Source organism: Eulemur rufifrons, chromosome 6 (assembly GCF_041146395.1).
Source record: "Eulemur rufifrons isolate Redbay chromosome 6, OSU_ERuf_1, whole genome shotgun sequence".
Classification (NCBI taxonomy): domain Eukaryota; kingdom Metazoa; phylum Chordata; class Mammalia; order Primates; family Lemuridae; genus Eulemur; species Eulemur rufifrons.
Genome location: NC_090988.1, coordinates 96,557,406 through 96,580,238, shown reverse-complemented (window position 1 = coordinate 96,580,238; position 22,833 = coordinate 96,557,406). Strand labels below are relative to the sequence as shown.

Here is a 22,833-nt window from a genome sequence, read left to right as displayed (position 1 = left end):
ATGGAGGGAAGGTGGGAGAGGGCAGGGCCTGGGCTGGCAGGTGCTGGATGTGCTAGGTTACCTGCCTCACTGTCCTGTGTGCCCCTGGGCAGGCTCCTGTTCTCTGAGCAGCCTCTCATCTCTGATGGAGACCATTCTGCCCTCTCTGGACTGCTGTGAAGGATTAGGCGGGACAAGGAATGGGAATGGACCTTGGAAAATGTCCCGTGCAGTGAAGGGCATGTGGGAAGGAGCAGCAGAAGCAGAGGTAGGGAAGATCAGGGAGGGCCTCAAAGGTGGCTTTTGAGCAGGGCAGTGACATAGTCCAACCACATGCGTTTCAGAGCAGACCCGGCAGCCGCAGTGCCCACAAGCCAGACATATGCCTTCAGGAAGCAACAGCTTGGGGAGGCTGGGGAGGAGACAGGGTGGGCCATGCAGGGCCCCTGGGCTGGGAGCATTCTGTTCTAAGGGTCTAGAGCCAGGAGGCTGTGGGTACCTCTGTTTTAACAAGATCACTGGCGTCCTCGTGGCGGAGGCATCCATGGGCTCTGGTAGTAGCTGGGAACCAGCCAGAGGTCTGGGTGAGGGTGATGGTGACTGGGGCAGGGGAGACGGGCGCAGAGAGTGGGGCAGACTCCAGGCCTGTTTGGCCTCATACTTGAGCGCTGTTGGGTGCCTGGCTGGCTGGCTGGCTGGGGGACTGGAGGGATTCTCGTGGATGCCTCCCAGGTTTCTTTCTGTAGCAACTTTGGCAGGGCCCTTTTCCAGCTGGGGGACAGGAGAAAGAAAAGGATTTTGCATGAAGATCACAATTGGCTTTTGACGAATCTGGAGTACTGGTGAGGCTACTGAGGGGAGGTGCTGGTGGACATTTATAGACAGGGGCGTGGTGACAGGTCTGAACCTTGAGAGCCAGAGACCTTGCCTGGGGCAGGGGGCCTGCAGCAAGCCACCAAGGAGATGAGCAGCCAAATCCAGGGCACAGGGTGTCTGGAAGGAAGGAGAGGTCAGCTGTCAAAGACTGAGGACAAGGCAGTGGCACTTGTGCCGTGTCCTTCGGCTTTGGGGAGCCCTCGCCAGTGCTGCTTCTGGGCTTTGGTTGCTGAGGGCGTGAGGGCCGGAGATGAGGCACCGAGGTGCGTGGGAGCGATGCGTATGGCTGCGGACTAGATGGCCTGGGGTGAGGGGCTAAAGGAGGTAGGGTGTTTTTTCAGTGGCAGAAGCACAAGCCTTCAGAGAGGGATGGGCTGCAGGGACAGGAGGTGGAGAATTGATGGGGCGAGGTGGGGACACCTAAGGCAGACCCCAGCCTGCCAAGGGAGAGGGTGGCAAGTGGGTTTTGGGGGAAGGATTGAGGCCTTCATGGATTTTGTCTGATGGTGTCTGACTTCTCTGTGAAGCTGCCTGACCCAAGCGAGGGGGGCAAGGAGGAAGCAGGCAGGTTAAAACAGCAGCTGAGCCCGGCCTTGAGGTGTGGTGTGGCGTGGTGGCATGGACAGCTAGAGACCTGGAGACCAGAGACCTGGAGAGAGACATCTGTGGGCCCTGTCTACCTCTGCGATGCCCCCTGTGATAGCAGTGCTTCTGTTTCCTTTCTGGAACTTTCTCTCCTCTACTTGGAACTTGTGGTTTGTGCTGCTGACCCTACTCCCTGGGGTTGAGGGGAGCAGCACGCCAGCCTGGCCAGTCACAGTGCCACCCATGCTACAGCCACAGTGATTGGTGCAGGGGCAGGATTGTGACCCATGGCGCCCCAGCCCTGGTACTGTAGGCTGGACTATTGGGACAGGGTTTTGACAAGATTGCCAGGAGCTACTGGAAGCCACTTACCACCCCAGGGGGCAATCCTGCCTGAGAAGGAAGCTGGCACAGAGCAGGGTCAGGAGACCGGGAGAGAGAGATTTCTGATGCCATCTGGACACCTGGGACCAAGGCTGGCCTAAGGCCTGTGCACTTTGGACTTCTTAGTCACATGAACCAATAAACATTTCCCTTCCTTTAAGCCAGTTGGGTTTTTGTCACTTGTCTTGTCACTGAAAGAGCTCTAGTTGACATAGAGACCATGAATGAGAGGTGGTCCCCACTGGCCCAGGATCTGGTTGGGGGCAGACCCAGGGAAGGTGGTCACTTGGGGCCACCAGAGTGGAGGTCATGCCAAGTGAGTGCGAGGAGTCGGGGTGGAGAGGAAGAGACTTCTGTTCTGGATCCTGGCGTTGGGGTCCACCCAAAAGGTGAGATGCTGAACTGGGAGGGCTCAAAGTGATGAGTGGGTGAGGTGAGGACACCAGGGTGTAGCTACAGCCCTCACTTCATGCAGGCTAAAGGCCCCAGGAGGCCTGCAGGGGTCAGGCGGGTGGGAGGAGATGCTTGGAGCAGCTGGCCTGCACCTCATTGGTTCAGCCTTAAGGCAGAGTGCTTAAGCCAGGCCTGGAGTTCAAATCCTGGCTCCTCCATTTACTAACTTCGGACAAGTTCCACAGCTTCTCTGTGCCTCAGTTTCCCCATCTGTAAATGGGACTAGTTATTACCTATGTTAGTTGTAAGTGCTGTATAGTCGTCACTCGATATCCATGGAGAATTGCTCCCAGGACCCCCCGTAGATACCAAAATCTGAGGATGCTCAAGTCTCAAGTTGGCCCTGTGGAACCTGTGGATACGAAAAATCGGCCTTTCGTATCCGTGGGTTCCGCATCCCACGGGTACTGTATTTTCAGTCCAAGGTTGATTAAATCCGAGGTTGGGTAAATCCATGGATGTGGAACCCGTGGATATGGAGGGTTAACTGTTATATCACTAGTTATACCTGTCTGAGGGCAAAGTTTGTTGATGTAGCAAACGCAAAACACACGGGCTCAAGTGCAATGGAAGCTTGTATCTTGCTCACATAAGGTTGCTAATGGGATTTATCTGATCAGTGGGTGGCCCTTCTCCAAGAAGGACCTCAAGGCTTTGGCTCTGTGGCCCCACCACCCTCAGCCCATGACTTCTAAGGTCACTGTGGAAGGAGAAAGCTCAGAGCCCATGGGGGTTTTTTGTTGCTTTGTTTTTTGTTTTTTGGGTTTTTTTTTTTTTTTTTGAGACAGAATCTCACTCTGTCACCTGAGCTGGAGTACAGTGGCGCCAGCCTAGCTCGTGGCAACCTCAAACTCCTGGGCTCAAGCTATCCTCCTGCCTCAGCCTCCTGAGTAGCTGGGACTGCGGGCGCATACCACCAGCCCGGCTAATTTTTCTACTTTTAGTAGAGACGGGGTTTTATTCTTGCTCAAATTGATCTCAAACTCCTGAACTCAAGCAATCCTCCCACCTCGGCCTCCCAGAGTGCTAGGATTACAGGCGTGAGCCACAGCGCCAGGCCCCATGGCGGTTTTTATGGACCAGGACTGGAAGTGGCCTGTTGGCTCTAGGCTCACCTCCCACTGGCCAAGACTGCTCATAAGACCCCACCTGAGCCAACCTGGGTGATCAAACTCACAATGGCCTGTGAGTTTCTTTTTTTTTTTTTTTTGAGACAGAGTCTCGCTCTGTTGCCCAGGCTAGAGTGAGTGCCGTGGCGTCAGCCTAGCTCACAGCAACCTCAAACTCCTGGGCTTAAGCAATCCTGCTTCAGCCTCCTGAGTAGCTGGGACTACAGGCATGTGCCACCATGCCCAGCTAATTTTTTCTATATATATTTTTAGTTGGCCAGATAATTTCTTTCTATTTTTAGTAGAGACGGGGGTCTCGCTCTTGCTCAGGCTGGTCTCGAACTCCTGACCTCGAGCGATCCACCAGCCTCGGCCTCCCAGAGTGCTAGGATTACAGGCGTGAGCCACCACGCCCTGCCTGGCCTGTGAGTTTCTGAGGGCAGGAGCCAGGAGAGATGGTTTTTCCTGGCTGGGCCAGGCCTCTCAGTGCCTCCTGAAAGTGGGAAAAGGTGGCCTCTGCCCTGCGGGCGCCATGGGAAAACTAGGAAGGGGCAGCCTGTGAGTGGCCTGTCTGCTGAGCTCTATCAGGGAACCAGATGATTTTCTCTCTATTTTCTAGCCTTTGGGGAGCCTTGAGCCAAGTCCTATCTGAATGTCTAAGTGTGGCCCTGGCTGTGCCCTAGGGTGTGAGTGTGACCAGTCTGTGAAATGGGGAGCAGATTCTGAGGCCAGTGTGGCAGCCAGGGACCATGACACTCCCTGCCAGGTGGAGGGCCTCCCTCTACAGCCCCCGCACAGTTCATTCAGCAAACGTTTACTGAGCCCAACATCATTACTTAGCAGGGAAACAAGATACCAGTCACTCCCCAAAACCCTGACATTAAAAAGTTTGATATCACCAAGTACTAGAGAGGAGGTGGCAACACAGAGCTCACACTGCCGGTGGGAATGTCAGGGGGTACAATCACCTTGGGAAATCATTTGGCAGTTTCTTATTGGGTTATTAACATGCACGCTTTCCCTGTGACCCAACAGTTCCACTCCTATGCATCTACCCCCGGGGTGAGGGCATGCATCCTCCAAAGGCACGGATCAATAATGCAAGAGTGTTTGTAGCCCCAAACTGGAAACAGCCCAAATGCCCATCAACAAGAGCATGAATGACTAAGTGTGGTACGACAGAATAGCAGTAAAAAGAACAAACCACTGTTACATTCAACAACACAGGTAAAACATGTAGACATTATGTTGAGCAAGAGAAGCCAAACAGAGTACACACTGATACAATTCATTTAAGCAAAGTTCAGGGACTGGCAGAACTAATGAATGGTGATGGAGATCACTATAATGCTTACCTAACGGATGTGGATCAGCTGGGAGGGGGTACAAGGGAGCATTCTGGAAAGGTAGCTCCAACTGGGTGGTGATTATATATAAAGCTACATTGGTCTGTACACTTCAGGTTTGTGCACTCTTATGGTAGCTCATAAAAATTGTATTTAAATCTGTATCTATCTACCTACCTATCGAGATCCTTTTGCACACCAGGCACTGTTCTAGGTAGTGGTATTATGTGGACAAAATGTTCTTGGAGTTTATCTGTGAAGGGGAGACAGACCATAAAGAAGAAAAGGAGCATGTCTGATGATGACACGTGCTCCAGGGAAATAAAGCATGATGAGGGAGGAGTGGGCAGTCCAGGGCAGGACGGGTAGCCTGGCGTTCTGTAGTGGGTCCAGGGAGGACCCTGAGACGGTGAGTAGAAAGCCCCAGTGAGTGCGGAGGGGGTGGGCCTTGGAGCTGTCTGTGGGGAGAGGGCTCCAGGTGGAGGGCACAGCCAGGACAGAGGCCGAGAGGGTTGGGTTTGATGCTGTCAGGCTTCCCTGTGGTCTTCCCTGCCTCCCATTTCCTCAGCCACCACTCAGGGCCTGACTCAGGAGCTACCTGCCCTGGACTTGGCCCTCCTTGGCTGGCCCTTGTGGCACTGGCAGCCCCTCAGGGCCCCAGAAGCTTCGTGGAGGAGGAGAAGGTGGTGGTGTAGGGTTTCTGCCGCACACCTGCCCTGGGTGCTGCTTGAGTTGGAGGCCCCAGAGGCCGGGGGAGGAGGCAGAAGAGGAAGGAGAGTTGAGTGACTGAGTGACCTTGCCTGCCCTCCCCTGGCCCTCTCCCCTGGCCGGGAAGTCAGAGATCTGACGCACTGTGTGACCTGTTGACTTCTGTTCACCTCTTCGAGTTTTGCCTTCCACCTCCATCAAATGGGGCTATTGACAGTGCCCTTCGTGGTTGATGGGAGGCTGAATGTTGCAGCAGTTCATTTCCCTGTGCTTGTTAGATGTGAGTCCTCCTCTGGGGTAGGTGTCCTCATACCCCCACTTTACGGATGAGGAGACTGAGGCTCTAGAAGTGAGGTGAGTGGCTGGGAGATGGGTAGGGGCTTGTATACAGGCCTGTGGGTGGACCAGTGTGTGGAGAGGTGGCGTTAACAGCCCACCCTCCTCCCCCACACCTGAGGGCCATCCCTTCTCAGGTGCAGGGGTGCTGGGCTCCAGGACATGGACGCAACCAAGTTCCCAGTCTTCTGGGGTATGGCCCTGCCACAGGGGAATGGCCCCATGATCTTGGTGCTCCCCTGGTCTCGTTGGTGCAGGGCCTTTGGGGACAGTGGGTCTGGACTCTCTAAGGGGGCTCTTTGTAGCTGAGGAGTGGGAGGGCCGTGTGACCCCTGCTACCCATCATCAGAGGGAACTATCTTTATTCTGAAATCACATCCTTCCTATTGTGTGTGTGTGTGTGTGTGTGTGTTCAAATGTGATTTTTAAAAAAAGGAATAAGGGCGATGATTACCCACACCAGTAATCAAAGAGCTACAACAAAAACATGGTCCCACGTGATGCCCACCAGCTTGGCTAAAACAGAAAGTCAGGTAAAACCGATTGCTGGCGAGGGTCAGGTAAATGGAAGTCTGGTGTTTTGGGTGGGAGTGTAAATTAGTGGAAATGTCCGAAAGGGCAGTTTGGCAGTGAAGCACCCCCGGCAGGTCCACTCCTGGGTAAAACCTCTCGCAAATAGAAAGACGTGTCCTAGGCTTGGTTTGAGGTGGCACAGAGTCAGAGGCCACCTGGGTGTCCATCCCAGGGAGCTGCATGGGCAGAGCAACAGGGAGCGACAGAGCTTACACGCACGGCGTGGAGGGAAAAACAGTCAAATGCAGGGCAAGACCCACGGCACGACGCTGTGGAAACTGAAAACGCACGCGTCCACAGCAGTCCTGTAGGCAGTGTTTCTGCTGCTTACTCTGTGACTTTGGGCAAGTGACTTAAGCTCTCTCTACTTCAGTTTCCTCATCTGTAAAATGGGGACAATAAGAACACCTCCTTCAAGGACATGTGGTGGTTAAATGAGATATGACACATAAAGTGCTTAGCGCAGTGCCTGGCATACAGTGAGCACCCAGTAAATGGTGCTTCCTGATACCGACGCAGATGGAAACAAATGCCTTGAGAGGAGATTGGAAGGGCACGCGTTAAACAGACAAGGGGGTGGCCGGCTCTGGGGAGCAGGGACAGGACTTGTAGGCAGGGAAGGGGAAAGTCAATCTAAAAGGAGGCTTTCCAGGGCCCTGCTGATGCACGGAGCAGCCCAACCAAGGGCATGGCAGCTTGGATTGTAAGCACCCGTGTTAAAAAATATGTGTTGCCAGACTGGACTAAATCTTAGGGGATAGTGTTCTGAAAGCAAAATATGGACACCATAGTGTTTTCTTCCTTTAGTCGCTCAACAAATACTTGCTGCGCACCCACTCTGTGCCGGGCCCTGTCCTGGGCTCTGGGGAGTTGAGCACAGAGAAAACTGGCAGAGCCCCTGCTCCCGCTGTTCAGTCGGGGGAAGGGGAAATGGGCAGACTGTCAACAAATGTGCAAACACTTAATGCCTGGGGTGGGAAGCCCGGTGGAAGAAAAGAAAGTGCGGACAGCAGAGAGAGAGGGATGAGGAGTGTGCTGGTTTGTTCTAGGAGCCGGGGAGGCCACCGTGTTGAAGCAGCAGTGAGTACCTGGGCGGGGGCCTGGTTTCTCTGGGCGAGGGGGTGGCTCCCCTGTTTCCAGCCACAGATTCTCCTCCACATCCCCCTCCGCCTGCCGCCTGCCGCCTGCCGCCTGCCGCCTCCCACCCAGTGTTGGTTTTGCTTTTCCCTTCACCTGTTTTCTTAGAGTTTTGTTTCTGCCTTGTGGGTTCTCTAACCCACCTGTCTTTGGAGTCACAACCTTGGCTGCCTGTTAGAACCACCTGGGGAGCATCACATCAGACCTGCCCATGTCTGGTTAGGTCGGAAGCCCTGGAGGTGAACCTTTCTGGACTCCAATCTGTCTCCTTAACTCAGTGAGATCTGGGGCCCTATCTGGGCTCCCCTCCCAGCACCCATCCTGCAGTGGGGAATGACCTCTAGGCAGATGGTGGATGTAGATGACCTAGACAATGGTAGAGCTCACCTCCTTTATTTTCCCTTTCCCAGGGATGACAGACCTGTCTGCCTGTTTCTAACATCTGAAAACTATTGTGTCCCACACTTTGCAGTTTCTTAGTTGTTTGTGGTAAAAGGGTAAATGTCAGTCCACCTTATCTCCTCATGGCCGGAATCTAAAATCCCTCTGCACTCCAGCTGGGGCAACAGAGTGAGACTGTCTCAAAAAAAAAAAAGAAAAAAAGAAAGAAAAAGAAAAGGTCCCTCTCCCTCCTTTGAACTCCCCCAGTCCTTTACCTGTCCCTCTTCCAAGGTACTTCCCGTGCCCTGGTTTGGATTATGATTGTGTGTGTGCTTTACCTCCCCCACTGGACAGCGGCCATCTGATTCACGTCTGTGTCTCGGGGAGTCTGGGCAGGGAGGGCATGTTTGGTAGGTGTCATGTTAGCAGAAACTTGCAGGTATTGAGAGCGAGCTGTGTGGATTCTGGGGAGAGGGCACTTCAGGCAGAAGAAACGGCAAGTACAAAGGCTGTGCGGTGGGACTGACTGCTTGCTGAAGGGACAGTGTGGCTGGGTCAGAGTGAGTGGGGGGCAGGGGTGGGACCTGTGAGTAGACGCAGGCAGAACATACAGGACCTAGCAGGTTGCAGTGAGTAAGGACTTTGGCTTTTACTCTGCGAGAGATGGGACCAGTTGGCAGGTTCTGGACAAAGGCACGATGGGCTCTGCTCTGAACAGGATCACTGTGGCTCTGAGTAGAGAATATTCACAGAATCCGGACAAGGGCAGAAGCCAGGGGTTAAGGGGTACCGTAGTGATCCAGATGAGAGACCGAGGTGGTCTGGAGAGCTGTGTGAATGGTGGAAGTGGGAGAAGTTCTGGATTCTGCATATACAGTCATCCCTCGGGACCCATGAGTGTACCAAAATCTGCACATACTTAAGTCCCACAGTTGGCCCTGTGGAACCTGCACATACAAAAAGTTGGCTCTCCATACACGTGGGTTTCACATCCTGTGAATACTGTATTTTCAATCCAAGTTTGGTTGAAAATGATCCGCATATAAGTCGATCTGGGTGGTTCAAACCGTGTTCAAGGGTCAACTGTATTTCAAGGGTGGAGCCAGCAGGGTTTGTTGGTGTGTTAGGTGCCGAGTGTGAGAGAAACAAGAGTCAAGGAGGACGCCAGGGTTTGGGCCCGAGCACCAGGCATGATGGACATGCCTGTGACTGAGACAGGGAAGCCCAAGAGCCTGACTGTCGGCACTCACCCAGGTGTGTATGGAACATACCCTCTAGTGGCCAGTGAGCCCACATTCACCAGTCCAGACATCTGCCTCGCCTTAAGGCGCTTATTTGCCCAAGTGGGGGTGTCGAATGGGCCACCGGATATTTGAGTCTAGACTTTGTAGGAGACACGGGCTGAGGTGCGTAAACTCGGGGCAGTCGGAGAGCAGCAGATGGCTGTTAAGGCCACCAGACTGATGAGCTCACTTAGTGAGTGTGGCTGGCGGGGAGAAGGGGTCTGCATGCCCCTCATGAAGGTATCCACCTGCGAAACCCAGACCTACCCTCTGCCAAGGAAGGGAGTGGCCCAGAGCGTTGGACTGTCCAGGAAATCAAATGGGCTGGGGAGAAGGCTCCAATTCTGCAAATGGAGCAGCCTGAACGTGTGCCTCGCACCTGGGGTCTGGGTAGAGGCTGGTGGCTCGCCAGAAAGGACAGAGTTTACATGCTTTGGGTGGCAAAAGACCTTCACCTGGAGCACTATTTAGGGTGTTAAATTGGATGTGCCCCATGTGAGGTGTTACTGGGATGGCGTCTGAGAGCAGAAGAGGGTTCACCAGGCCGAAGGTGTATCTTCCGGGATTTATTTCCACGACCTGTGTCACTGGGGCTGTGTCATTGGCTAATTAGTAACGGCAACTCTTATATAACAGTTCCGATGGGCCACATGGATGTTCTACTTGCATTTGTGTAGATTAACTGACTTAATCCTCACCACAGCCCTAGGAGGCAGATTCGATTATAACCAGCCCCATGCTGCCCACGAGGAAACTGAGGCATGGAGCAGGTAGGGGACAGTGGAGGAGCTGGGATTTGGACCCATGCGCTCCCTCTGTGCTCCACATCATGCCCTGCTGCCTCGAAATTGCAATAACAAACAAAAGGGTGTTGCCTGTGTGATGTCATTCTGTCCCTGCAACAAACCTGTGAGCCAGGCCCATAATTCTGGTTTTGCAGAATGGAGGAGTGGTCACAGAGCTGGTGAGAGGCCAAGCCAGGCCTCCAGGTAGCCAGTCGGTCTCCAGGGCCTCACCCAGACCAGGTCCCTCTGCTGCTGGTCTTAGTGGCGAGCACCGGGTGTCCTGTGGAATTTAACATCTCACGGCTTTTAGCACTGCCTAAAAGTTTGGATAAGATTTAAATGCTGTAAGACCCTCCAGAACCTCCTCCAGGCTCTGAATGGCCTGCTGCCTCTCTCCTGGGCACAGTGCTTGACTTCCTGGCCTTTCCCGCCCTGTCAGGGGCTGGGAGGAGGGCAAGTGGTTTAAACACAATCTTGTGAGAGTTCGGTTTAGCTCCCACAAGGCCTCAGCCAGGGCTGGGCACCAGCCCGGGGGACAGGCTGAGGGAGAGGACCCGCCTCAGCCCTGCCTGGACATCTTCATAGGACGGGAGGCCCCTTCAGGATGGCCGAGTTCTGGGGTCACTTTTACATATAAATGGGGAAACACAGGCCGAGTGACGACGGGGGACTCACACCACATGACATGGGGAGTCTGTGGCAGAGGCAGGAGCAGAGGCAGGACTTGGCCGTGGGTCACTAGACTCCCGTCCCAGGCCTGAACCATCCCTCTGCCTCTGGCTGAGCTCTTCCCCTGGAAGGAGGCTGCCCCTCACACCCTGGCTGACCCCTTCCTGGCACACTTTTTGCCAGAGACCTGGAGACTGGCTGAGGACCGGTTGCCATAGAGATGGCTTGTGGGGCAGTTCCACAGCCGGCAGGTGGGGGTGGAGGATGGGGCAGGACACCAATATGCTAAACACTCACCAGCGGTTGGTCAAGACCACATCGGGGAGACCAGGGCAGGACACGAGGCTTCAGACTCTGGGGACAGGCATAGGGCTACTCAAGCTTCTGTCCAGCATCCCCCAAGTGGAGCTGGTGAGGGAGGCCGGTGGGGGGCTTCCAACTGCCCAGCAGCAGGTAGGCTGTTAAGGTCAGGGAGGCTAGGGCTGGGGGAGGCCCTTGAGGAGCCATAGCCTGGAGCTGAGGTCCAGGTGCAAGTCAGGGAGGCCTGAGCGGGGAGGGACCCCGTGGGGGCCTAAATGATGTGGGGTGAAGATGAAGGATGATGTCCGGGGCTGACTCCCAGGGATGATGGAGCGAGTGAGGGAGCACTGCCGGAGGAGCAGGGTGTCAGGAAAGCTGAGTTCCTTCCACCTTGACTGTAGCAGGTCCAGGGACCTACAGGACATTTGGAAGCTCAGTCCAAGGCCTGGAGGCAGCAGAGTGCCATGGTGACAAAGCTGGGCTCTCAGCAGCTGTTCGATCTTAGCTACTTGGCCTTTCTGAGCCACAGTTTTCTCCTCTGTGTGATGGGGATGACAGCGAGTATCTACCTCTTAGGGTCCTAAGTCTGTTAACGTGTGAAAGTCCTGAGCACAGGGCAGGTGCTCTGTAAATGGTGGCTGTTGCCACTTCAATATGTAGAATGGAAGTAGCGATCAGTCAGTCTTAATGGGAACGAGGGTCCAGAAGGGCCCAGCCAGCATGCACAGAATCGAGAGCCCCTTGGAGGAGGAGCAAAGTGATCCGGGAAGGCCACTTTGCTCAGAGCTGGCCGCCCCTCCTGTCTCTGCCCAGGAGAGCCTGGGGAGTGGCGATGGTGTGCCAATTCAGGGCCCGCAGCAGAGGTCGAAGAGCGTAGGGCAGACGGCAAAGAAGGACCGCAGGCCCAGGGGTCGGAACAAGAAAGGACAGGGCTCCACTGAGGCTGAGGAGTAAGGAGCGGTGGGATGGGCTGGGAGGGGGCCGGGTGTCAGGCCCCGCTGGGGGCCGGCACGGACACTGACCCCCATCCTCTCCCTCTTCAGTCTCTTCCCCTCTCCTCCTCGGAAACCCTCCTTCCCCTTCCAGTGGGCCTGGGAGAGCTTCACCACAGATGGCCAGGCTCTGCTTCAGCCAAGATTCCCTTCAGCCCCTGGCCACCAAGCTCTGCCCCAGTCCTGTGCGGCCCCCCAGCACAGGTCCGGGCCCAAGTTCACGGCCAACCTCCCAGAGGAGCAAAACCTGGATAGCAAACAGCAGCTCGGGACCTGGGGTGGCATCCCCATCCCTCCTGGCAAAGAGGACAGCCAAGGGCAAGAGCCACCCAGTGAGTGTGGCCTCTGGCCACCTGGGAAGAGGTCAGGATCAGGATTGGAGTCCGAGGAGGCTGCTGAGCTGGAAGGGCCGAGTGCTGAGGAGGAGGCCGAGGGGGGTCTGAGCCCTGGGGAACTGCCCCGGCTCCCCACGAGGGGGTCGACCTTGGAGGAGGAGCAGTTCTCAGAGGCCACAGAGGAGGCTGAGGAGGAGGAGCACAGAGCCCCTCCCAGAGGGAGCGACAGTTCTCAGAATAAGGAGCAGAATTCTGGAAAGGAGGCCTTGGAGGAGGGGGAACTGCAGAGTCAGAGCCCGGGAAGCAGGTCCTGCTCCAACAACCTCCAAGAGCCGCAGAGGAGGAAGCCGGGCGCCAAGGAGCAGGAGGGGCCGGGGGACCTGGAGAAGCCCCACAGGCAGCTACAGCAAGACTCACACTGTGGTGAGTGTGTGGCTCAGTGCCCGGGTCCCCCAGAAGCTACATGGTGGGGAGAGCAGTTGACAGTGCATGACCTAGGCCAGGAGTTCTGATGGGGCTGGGCTGTTCTGGGTGCTGGGTGGGATAGCCAAGTTCCTGACTTGGTCCCACTGTGCACAGGCCCCCAAAAACCTCCCTGGAAGGCTTTGCGGGCTGCTTTCCAGGCCTCCAACCACAGTGGGAAAGCCCAGGTCTTGGGAGATGAAACCTTCCCATTTGCCAACTTCCCTAATCGCACCTTCCACAAACGACAGGAGGCCACCAGGTAAGGGGGAAGAGCAAGGGGTGGGAGCTGAGGGCGAGGAGTAGGAAAGAAGCTAGTTCTCCAAGAGACACTTATTCATACTCTCATTCATCCCTTTATTTATCCATTAACCAGTCTATCTTTCTGGTTGCCCAATTATCTATTCATCCATCCATCCAGATACTGATAACATCTATCCAACCATTCATCCATCCATCCATCTACTTGGCCAACTCTCTATTGACACAAGCCACTTTTATTCATTTCTTCTACCTGTCCATTAATCTATTAACTAAGTGACTAATGAAACCTATCTTGAGTATCTACTCATGGGCCCCTCAGTATATAAAGATCAAAAGACTTGGCCCCAGCCCTGAGAAGCTCAAGGTCTGGAAAAGCAGACAGATGGCAATTACGTCAGTTCAGTTAGATAACTGCTACACTTGGGCTTGAACAAGAGACAGTGGGAGCAGACGAGGAAGGTGGGAGGCTGTCGGCAAGGTCTATGTGAGGGACGATAAGGGCCTGATACAGGTGGCCCTGTGGATGGAGAAGGCAGATCCATTTAAGAGACATTTAGAGGTGGTTCAGTGGGTCTTGGTGACTGACTAGAAATGGCATGAGAGGGAGGGGGAGATTCAGCATTCTTATAGCACCCCGCAATTCTTTAAACTTTATTTTAATTGACAAATAAAAAATTGTATACATTTATAGTGTACAACATGATGTTTTGAAATACATATACATTGTGGAATGGCTAAATCAAGCTAATTAACATATGCATTACCTCAAATACTTATTTTGTGGTGAGAACACTCAAAATCTACTCTTTTAGCAATTTTCAAGTATATAACATACAGTTATTAACTATACACACCATGTAGTACAATATACAATAGATCTGAACTTACGCCTCCTGTCTACCCAGAGTTTTGTTTCCTTTGACCACCATCTCCTCACTCCTCCCCTCAAACCCACCCAGACCCTGGTAACCACCATTCTCTTGTCTGCGTCTACAGGTTTGACTGTTACGTATGAGTGAGGTCATGTGGTGTTTGTCTTTCTGTGCCTGCCTTACTTCACTAACATCATGCCCTCCAGGTTCATCCATGCTGTTGCAAATGACAGGATTTCCATATTTTATAAGGCTGAATAGTATTCCATTGTGTATGTATACATTTTCTTAAATATCTACGCATCCGCTGATGGACATGTAGGTTGACTCCATGTCTTGGCTACGGTGAATATTGCTGCAGTGAATGTGGGAATGCAGGTATCTCTTCAACCTACTGATTTCACTTCATTTGGAGATGTGCCCAGAAGTGCAACTGCTGGATCACGTGGTAGCTCTATTTTTAGTTTTATGAGGGAACTCCATACTGTTTTCCACAATGGCTGTATGAATTTACATTCCCACCAGCAGTGCACAAAGGTTCCCTTTTCTTCACATCGTCACCAACACTTATCTGACAGATGAGATGTGATATCTCATTGTGATTTTAATCTGCATTTCCCTGATAATGATTTGAACATTTTTTTAACGTACCTTTTGGTCATTTGTATGTTTACTTTTGGAAATGTCCATTTCTTTGAAGTCCTTTGCCTTTTGTTTAGAAAGACAGGGTCTCACTACTGGCCTCAAGCGATCCTCATGCCTCAACTTTCTGAGTAGCTGGGACTACATGCACAGGCCACCATACCCAAGTAATTAAAAAATTTTTTCGTAGAGACAGGGTCTTGCTATGTTGCCCAGGGTGGTCTTGAACTCCTGGCCTCAAGTGATTCTCTGGCCTCTGCCTCCCAAAGTGCTGGGATTATAGGCATACAGGCGTGAGCCACCATGCCCAAACTTTTTTTTTTTTTTTTTTAAGAGACAGGGTCTTGCTATGTTGCCCAGGCTGGCCTCAAACTCCCGGGCTCAAGTCATCCTCCTGCCTCAGTCCCCTGAGTACCTGGGACTACAAGTGGATGTTGAGCCACGGCACCTGGCTTCTTTGCCCATTTTTTAATTGGGTTATTTGTTTTATTCCTATTGAGTTGAGTTCCTTATATATGTTTGGATATTAACCCCTTATCAGATATATGGTTTGCAAATATTTTCTCCCATAAGTTGGTTGTCTCTGCACTCTGTTGACTGGTGTCTCTGCTGTGTAGCAGCTTTTTAGTTTGACGCAATCTCATTTGTCTATTTTTGCTTTTGTTGCCTGTGCTTTTGGGGTCATATCTAAGAAATCTTTGCCCAGACCAAGGTCATGGAGCTTTTCTCCCATGTTTGCTTCTAGGAGTTTTAGTTTCAGGTCTTAAGTTGTTAATCCATTTTGAGTTGATTTTTGTATAGGGTGTGAGATAAGGGTCTAATTTCATTCTTCTGCATGTGGACATCCAGTTTTCCCAACACTATTTATTGAAGAGACTGTTCTTGCCCCATTGTGTGTTCTTGGTATCTTTGTCAAAAATCAACCGACCATAGCTGGGTGAGGTGGTGCACACCTGTAGTCTCGGCTACTCAGGAGACTGAGTCAGGAGGATTGCTTGAGCCCAGGAGTTCAAGGCTGGGTTTGCTATGATTGTGCCCGTGAATACCCACTGCCCTCCAGTCAGATCCTGTCTCTAAAACAAAAACAATAAAAAAAACAATTTATTTGTTGAGAGAGCTTAGAAAAAAATAAATGCATAGATTTACTTCTAAGCTCTCTCTTTTCTTCCATTGGTCTCTACGTCTGTTTTTATGTCAGAACCATGCTGTTCTTGATTTCTACAGCTTTGTAGTATATTTTGAAATCAGGTCATGTTTTGTCTCCTGCTTTTTTTTTTTTTTTTTTTTTGCTCAAGATTGCTTTGGCTATTTGGGGTCTTTTGTGGTTCCATATGAATTGAAGATTATTTTTTCTTTTTCTGTGAAAAATGTCATTGGAATTTTGATAGGGATTGCATTAATCTGCAGATTATTTTGGGTAATATGGACATTTTTAGTAATATTCATTCTTCCAAAGCACCCTTCAATTCTTACCTTGTCACCTGCAGCATGAAATACTCCCATGCTTCCCAGGGCCTTGGGAAGCCCAGACTCCTTGGTAACAAGACTCTTGTAACAAGACCACCCAGCTGGTCAGGGTGTCTGGACTGCCCCATGCTCTCTCTCCCTGCTGGCCAGGGATTGCCCCTCCTGTTCACCCAGCTAACTCAGATGCGTCTTTCAACTCCCAAGACATGCCGCTCTCCAGGAAACTCTTCTCTGTGCTTGCCTCCATGCCAGCACTCGACACACCACGTTGCACTGGGGCGCAGGACTGTCTGCCCACCCTTGCCCACAGCCTGAGGGCCCCCTGGGGGCAGGTGCCAGATCCTAGTGATCATGGCCTGCCTGGTGCCCTGCACAGGACTGGGCACATAGTTGGTGCTCAAGAAACATGCACTTGGCCGGGCGCGGTGGCTCACGCCTGCAATCCTAGCACTCTGGGAGGCTGAGGCGGGTGGATCACTCGAGGTCAGGAGTTTGAGACCAGCCTGAGCAAGAGCGAGACCCCGTCTCTATTAAAAATAGAAAGACATTATATGGACAACTAAAAATCTATATAGAAAAAATTAGCCGGGCATAGTGGCGCATGCCTGTAGTCCCAGCTACTCGGGAGGCTGAGGCAGTAGGATCACTTAAGCCGAGGAGTCTGAGGTTGCTGTGAGCTAAGCTGACGCCACGGCACTCACTCTAGCCTGGGCAACAAAGTGAGACTCTGTCTCAACAACAACAACAACAACAAAAAAAAAAAAACATGCACTGAGTGAATGACTGCTTCTGCCCCTTTATTTGTCTGTCTGGCCATCTTTCCATCTGACCATGATTCGATTATGCATGAATTCCCCAAATACTGAGTTTCAGGATATCTGAGGCACTGTTCTAGGTGCTGGGGATATATTGGTGGTGAACAGGACAGACAAGGAGCCCTGACCTCACGAGACTTACGTTCTACTGGTGAAGAAGGATAATTAATAAAGATGAATGGAATGTGTAGCTAGAGATGGGAGACACTTGGGAGAAAGATGCGGTGGTGAGGGAATGACATTTGAGCAAAGACCTGATTGACAGAAGGAACTGGCCATGACTGGGACCACGGGATGTCACAGGTTGATCTAGCCACTGTTTGAGCACCCACACCTTTCATCCTCTGTTCTTCTGCCCATCGATCCTTCACCATTTTGTTTCTCTTTCCGTTCACCCACTCAACTTTGCCTCAAACTCACAGGCATTAACCTGGCTCCTACCAGATAAGGTGGTCAGAGAGAGGGAGATCTAGCCCCTGCCCTCAAGGAGAGCTCTTTGCCAGGGGAGGTTAGCAATGGGGTGGGGTCACAGGCTGTGTGCTGAGCTCCACAGTGGCTCAGGAAGCCTGGGCTGAGGAAGTTCAGAGGTAGTTGGAGCTCTCTGCTTGCTGGGGTGAGCAGGAAACTTCCAGAAAGAGTAGGGAAAGGCCTTGAGCAGGGCCCGAGGGCCAAGCCACAGAGACAGTTTCCATCACATTAAACTTCCATGACAAACCCCATTTCTAGGACCTTGGCTCTTTGGACCCTGCAGCCCCTCCCCTCAGGCTCCCATACTCCCCTACCAGCTCCCTGGCCCTCTCTGAGGCTTCTGCCCCCTTGCAGACCTGTCCCATCCCTCCCCTCCCCCTCTCCCCCACCAAAGAAGCCTGCTGCAGGCCTGGGAACAGCAGCAGCAGAAGGAGCGGCAGCAGGCTGAGCAGCGGCGTGCCCGGGAGCAGCGGGTGCAGCAGCAGGTGGCCCGCTGCCTGGCAGCCTACAAGCCCAAAGGGAGCCCGGGGCCCGGGGCCACCCAGCGCAAGCTGGAGGAGCTAAGGTAGGGAGCCGGGGCTGCGGGGGAGCTGGTGGGGAGAGGACAAGGAGGACCAAGCAGGACCCAGCCCCCTCCTTCCCTGGGGCTGGCCAGGCCAGTTCTCCACATTTTACAGATGAGGACACTGAGGCACAGGGAGGAGAAGGGGCTGGTCCAAGGTCACCAGTTAATAATAACAATCCCTGCAGCTGTCAGTGTCCAAGATTAACATATCCTACAAGCATCATACTTTCAAATCTTATTTTTCTGATTTCCAATGCCAGACATGCTTATTATAAAATTTCAAATACTACAGAAATAGTGAATATAGACCATGAACAGACCTATGATTCCACTCCTGGAGACAACGTTTATTCATAGTCAAGTGAAGAGGCATCTGTTTTATTCTCTTCCTATGTTTTTTTTTTTTTTTTTTTTGAAACAGAGTCTTGCTCTGTTGCCCGGGCTAGAGTGAGTGCCATGGCGTCCTCCTAGCTCACAGCAACCTCAAACTCCTGGGCTCAAGCAATCCTTCTGCCTCAGCCTCCCGAGTAGCTGGGACTACAGGCATGCGCCACCATGCCCGGCTAATTTTTTCTATATATATTTTTAGTTGTCCATATAATGTCTTTCTATTTTTAGTAGAGACGGGGTCTCGCTCTTGCTCAGGCTGGTCTCGAACTCCTGAGCCCAAAGGATCCGCCCGCCTCGGCCTCCCAAGTGCTAGGATTACAGGCGTGAGCCACCTCGCCCGGCCCTATGTTTTTTTTGTTTTTTTGTTTTTTTGTTTTTTTTTTGAGACAGAGTCTCACTTTGTTGCCCGGGCTAGAGTGAGTGCCATGGCGTCAGCCTAGCTCACAGCAACCTCAAACTCCTGGGCTCAAGCAATCCTACTGCCTCAGCCTCCCGAGTAGCTGGGACTACAGGCATGCGCCACCATGCCCGGCTAATTTTTCTATATATATTTTAGCTGTCCATATAATTTCTTTCTATTTTTAGTAGAGACGGGGTCTCACTCTTGCTCATGCTGGTCTCGAACTCCTGACCTTGTGAGCAATCCACCCGCCTCGGCCTCCCAGAGTGCTAGGATTACAGGCGTGAGCCACCGCGCCCAGCCTCTCTTCCTATGTTTTGACCATTTTCCTAGAAAGTAAATTTGTGGGTCAGGCAAATCTTTTTTAGACTCCTAACAGGCCCATGAAGTAGGTAGTATCACGACTTCCATAATTCTACAGATGAGAAAACCGAGGCTCAAGAGAGCTTAAATAATTTGCTAAAGGTCACAGTTGAGCAGTAGAGCTGGATGGGGTTCCAACCACTTGGCTCCCCTGCCTCTGGGTGCTCAAATGCCCAGCCTTTAGATAAAGGACACCATCACCTTCCCTCAAGAGCCCAGCCTAAGGAAACAGGTAACACAAATAAACATGATCACTGGCCAGGCGCAGTGGCTCACACCTGTAATCCTAGCACTCTGGGAGGCCAAGGCGGGTGGATTGTTTGAACTCAGGAGTTTGAGACCAGCCTGAGCAAGAGCGAGACCCAATCTCTACTAAAAATAGAAATAAATTACCTGGACAACTAAAAATATATAGAAAAAGTTAGCCGGGCATGGTGGCACATGCCTGTAGTCCCAGCTACTCGGGAGGCTGAGGCAGAAGGATCACTTGAGCCTAGGAGTTTGAGGTTGGTGTGAGCTAGGCTGATGCCATGGCACTCTAGCCTGGGCAACAGAGTGAGACTCTGTCTCAAAAAAATAGATAAATAAATAAACATGATCACCGATGCCACTGATTTGAGCACCTACTGTGTGCAGCTGGCACAGGACAGCCTTTTTCACACCTCATTGCCTTTGGTCCATGGCGAGTGCCGTGCTGCCGAGAGAGAAGACGGTTTCTAGCCTGCAGCAGGGCAGGGGAGGACACAGCAGGGTTCCGATCACCTACTCTTTGAGGCTCAGTCTTATCACCCCAACTTTACGGATGAGGACATGGAGGCTCTAAGAGGTCCAGTGTGTTTAAGGGGAATCTTTGGCCAATGACTGGGGAGATGCCTCCTTTTTGCCGGGCCTCAAGCTAATCATTTGTTTTTCTAGTAAGGAAGGAATTGTAAGGTTCAGAACTCCAAGCAGCAGGTGCAGCAAGAAGAGTGTTTCAAACTCACTCCTTTTATTTTCTACTTGAGACGGTTAAGGCACAAGCAGGTATCTCCCACTCAGTCTTTCAGGCCTTACAGCCTGTGAATTTTGCTGAGCGGGACAAGAGACTCCACCCTGCCTAGAAAGGGGGGGCACAAAAGAGGTTGTCCTGTGGTGGGGAGGGATGTGTCTTCCTTTCACTTTGAGATGATGATCGGGGCTGACACCCACTGGTACCACTTCCTTTTCTGCTCAGGGCTCCAAGACACAGGCTTCCTCTCTTTTCTTTTCTTTTTTTTTTTTTTTAAGACAGGGTCTTGGCTGGGTGCGGTGGCTCATGCCTGTAATCCTAACACTTTGGGAGGCTGAGGCAGGAGGATCACTTGAGGTCAGGAGTTAGACCAGCCTGAACAAGAATGAGACCCCCATCTCTACTAAAATTAGAAACAATTAGCCAGGTGTGGTGGTGCACGCCTGTAGCCCCAGCTACTCAGCAGGCTGAGGCAGGAGGATCACCTGAGCCCAGGAGTTTGAGGTTGCTGTGAGCTAGGCTGACGCCATGGCACTCTAGCCTGGGTGACAGAGTGAGACTCTGTCTCAAAAAACAAACAAACAAACAAAAAAACCAAACTAGAAATAGCATAAAGTATCCAGCAGGGAAAATACACACATGGTGGAAAAGAGAGATTGAATGCCAGTGCATGCCCCATCACTCCCCCCCACCCCCGCCCCTCGTAAGTGCTGTAAATTCCCTCTTGAATGGTGAAGACCCCTATTTGCAGTAACTTGTGTTCCTGGCCATAGGTTTTCAAGTCCATATCTTTTTCTCAACGGAGGACAGTTTCTTCCCTGGCACACCGCCTCGGAAGGAACTGGCTCGGCAAGGCAGTTTTTCCTCAGGGCCCAGCTGCTTACTGGAGTTCCCAGCATGAGTCTGGGGTTTTGTCAGCTTCTCTGTCCCTGGGTGCTGCCTCCACACCCTGAGGCCTCTCTAATGTGCTTCCCAGAAGGACACCTGGTCTCATGTGGGGTGTGACCCAAAGGCCCCTCTTGCTGTGGGCTGTGTGACTTTGGGTAAGGCCCTTCTTGCTGCCAGGATGCTCTGTTCACGAAAGGCACTGACACCCAGCTTGTTGAACAGACATTTCTGACAAGTGCATAAACTGGGTTTTTATAAATGGAATTGTGCTTCCCCAGTGGACCGCTGATCTTTCTGGGATGTGTTCTTTAATTTGCAACACACCTTTTTTTAATTTCTCTGTCCCAATTTCTGCTTACAAGAACCACAGAGAACATGGGCAAGTTTGTCCAATCCCTGCTATTGCACAAAGAAGAAAACTGAGCCCAGAGAGGGGCCTTGCCCAAAGTGGCACAGCCCACGATCACCGTTTCCTCCTCAGGGTGCAGTGTGAGAGGGGCAGGGGTGTGAACTGCAGGGAGGGGGAGGCTGTGCAAGCAGGCCTCCAGGAGCTGACGCCAGCGCTGGGCATTCTCCCTTGGGAGGAAGGGCAAGCCCTGGCTTACCGCCTGGAGACGGGCTCAGGGCTCAGTCCCTAACTTCCCAGCTGCACAACTTTGCGCAAGTCTCTTGACCCTTCTGAGTCATCAATAAAATGGGGTGAATAATCCCCACTCTGGCTGATCTCACAAGGAATCCAGGGCCAGAATAGGAATGAAATGGCTTTGTAAAGGTAAGGGTGGGGGAGGACACAAATAGAAAGTCCCTAATGAGGATGAGCGTGCTCAGGAGTGGGGATGTGCCCATGGTTAGTTGCCCAGAGGCCTGTCTCCCCGCAGGCGCCAGGAGCGACAGCGCTTTGCTGAGTACCAGGCAGAGTTGCAGGGCATCCAGCACAGGGTGCAAGCCCGGCCCTTCCTGTTCCAGCAGGCCATGCAGGTGAGGCTAGCACCTGGGCAAGCATAAAGCTGCCCGAGAACAAAGCTGGATCCCTGGCCCGCTGCCCCCTTGGAAGTCCTGGGATCCCCTCAGTAACCAAAACCTCCCTGAGCCCTCGGCAGCCCTGGTGCAGAGCAGAAACCCCTCCTGTCTCTCCTCAGGCTAATGCCCGACTTACTGTGACCCGGCGCTTCTCCCAGGTGCTGTCGGCACTGGGACTGGATGAAGAGCAGCTGCTGGCTGAGGCAGGAAAAGGGGACACACAGGGCACCTCCAGGAAACCCAGGTGAGGCTGTCTGGCTGGCTAAGAACTGGCTCTGCTGAGCTGCTGCAGGAAAGAGTGTCCACTCCAGCGCTCTGGGTCCTGCAGGGTCTCCCCTGAGGCCCTGTCCTGCATGTCACTGGAGGAAGGTGGGGCCACGGTTATTGTTCCTACTTCCTAATGAGGAAACTAAGGACCTGAGGGGCAGGGCCTTGCTTAAGGACACAGGAGTGAATAGGCAGCAGAGCCAGTCTGGGACTCTGTGGCCATCTGAGTGGCCACACCAAGCCCTCATTAGGTGCTGGTACCACATGTCTCAGAAAAACCCGGTACAGAGCAGGGATTATGAGGCTTCCTTCAGGATAAGGAAACTGAGACTCAAGGAGGGGAAGTCACCTGCCCAGGGCCACACAGCAAGCCAGTATATGAGCTGGATTTGAACCCACATCATCAGTGGGTTCCTTGGGTATGGGGGTGGGAGCAGCAGAACCCAGTGGTTTCTTTCTGTCTTGAAGGAGCCACAAGTCAATGGGGGTGAGAATGGAGCACTCTTCTCAGAGTCCCCCAAGGATGGAACCCACCAGCAGCCAACCTGATAGGCACTCCACCCCCAGCCTGGACCCGGAGTGCAGATCCTGAGAGAAAAATTAAAGGCTTTGAGGCAAATACAGTGTGGGATTTCTGGTGTGTGTGGGGGGAGGCTGCGGGTTGGGAATTGGAGGTGGCAGGTGGGTGGACAACAGGCCTACTCTGTTCCCACATCCCCCCAGAGCTCTGG

The 22,833-nt window shown here is 52.6% G+C and overlaps 1 protein-coding gene across 1 annotated transcript; it reads left to right on the top strand.

The window, feature by feature from the left end:
- Positions 1-10,868: 10,868 nt before the first annotated feature.
- On the top strand, positions 10,869-22,694 carry TSGA10IP (testis specific 10 interacting protein). The gene is made up of 8 exons (XM_069470660.1): positions 10,869-11,015; positions 11,718-11,854; positions 11,948-12,654; positions 12,811-12,955; positions 17,616-17,786; positions 21,694-21,793; positions 21,955-22,079; positions 22,571-22,694. The coding sequence occupies exons 1-8, from the start codon at positions 10,869-10,871 to the stop codon at positions 22,692-22,694; spliced, it is 1,656 nt and encodes a 551-aa protein (XP_069326761.1).
- Positions 22,695-22,833: the final 139 nt, after the last annotated feature.

Bases quoted from the DNA above. Each gene is read 5' to 3' on its own strand.
- TSGA10IP (XM_069470660.1), top strand. From the start codon at position 10,869: ATGGGGCAGGACACCAATATGCTAAACACTCACCAGCGGTTGGTCAAG. The intron at 11,016-11,717 runs GTGAGGGAGGCC...GTCTCTGCCCAG, and splicing joins GCATCCCCCAAGTGGAGCTG to GAGAGCCTGGGGAGTGGCGA. The intron at 21,794-21,954 runs GTGAGGCTAGCA...GTCTCTCCTCAG, and splicing joins TGTTCCAGCAGGCCATGCAG to GCTAATGCCCGACTTACTGT.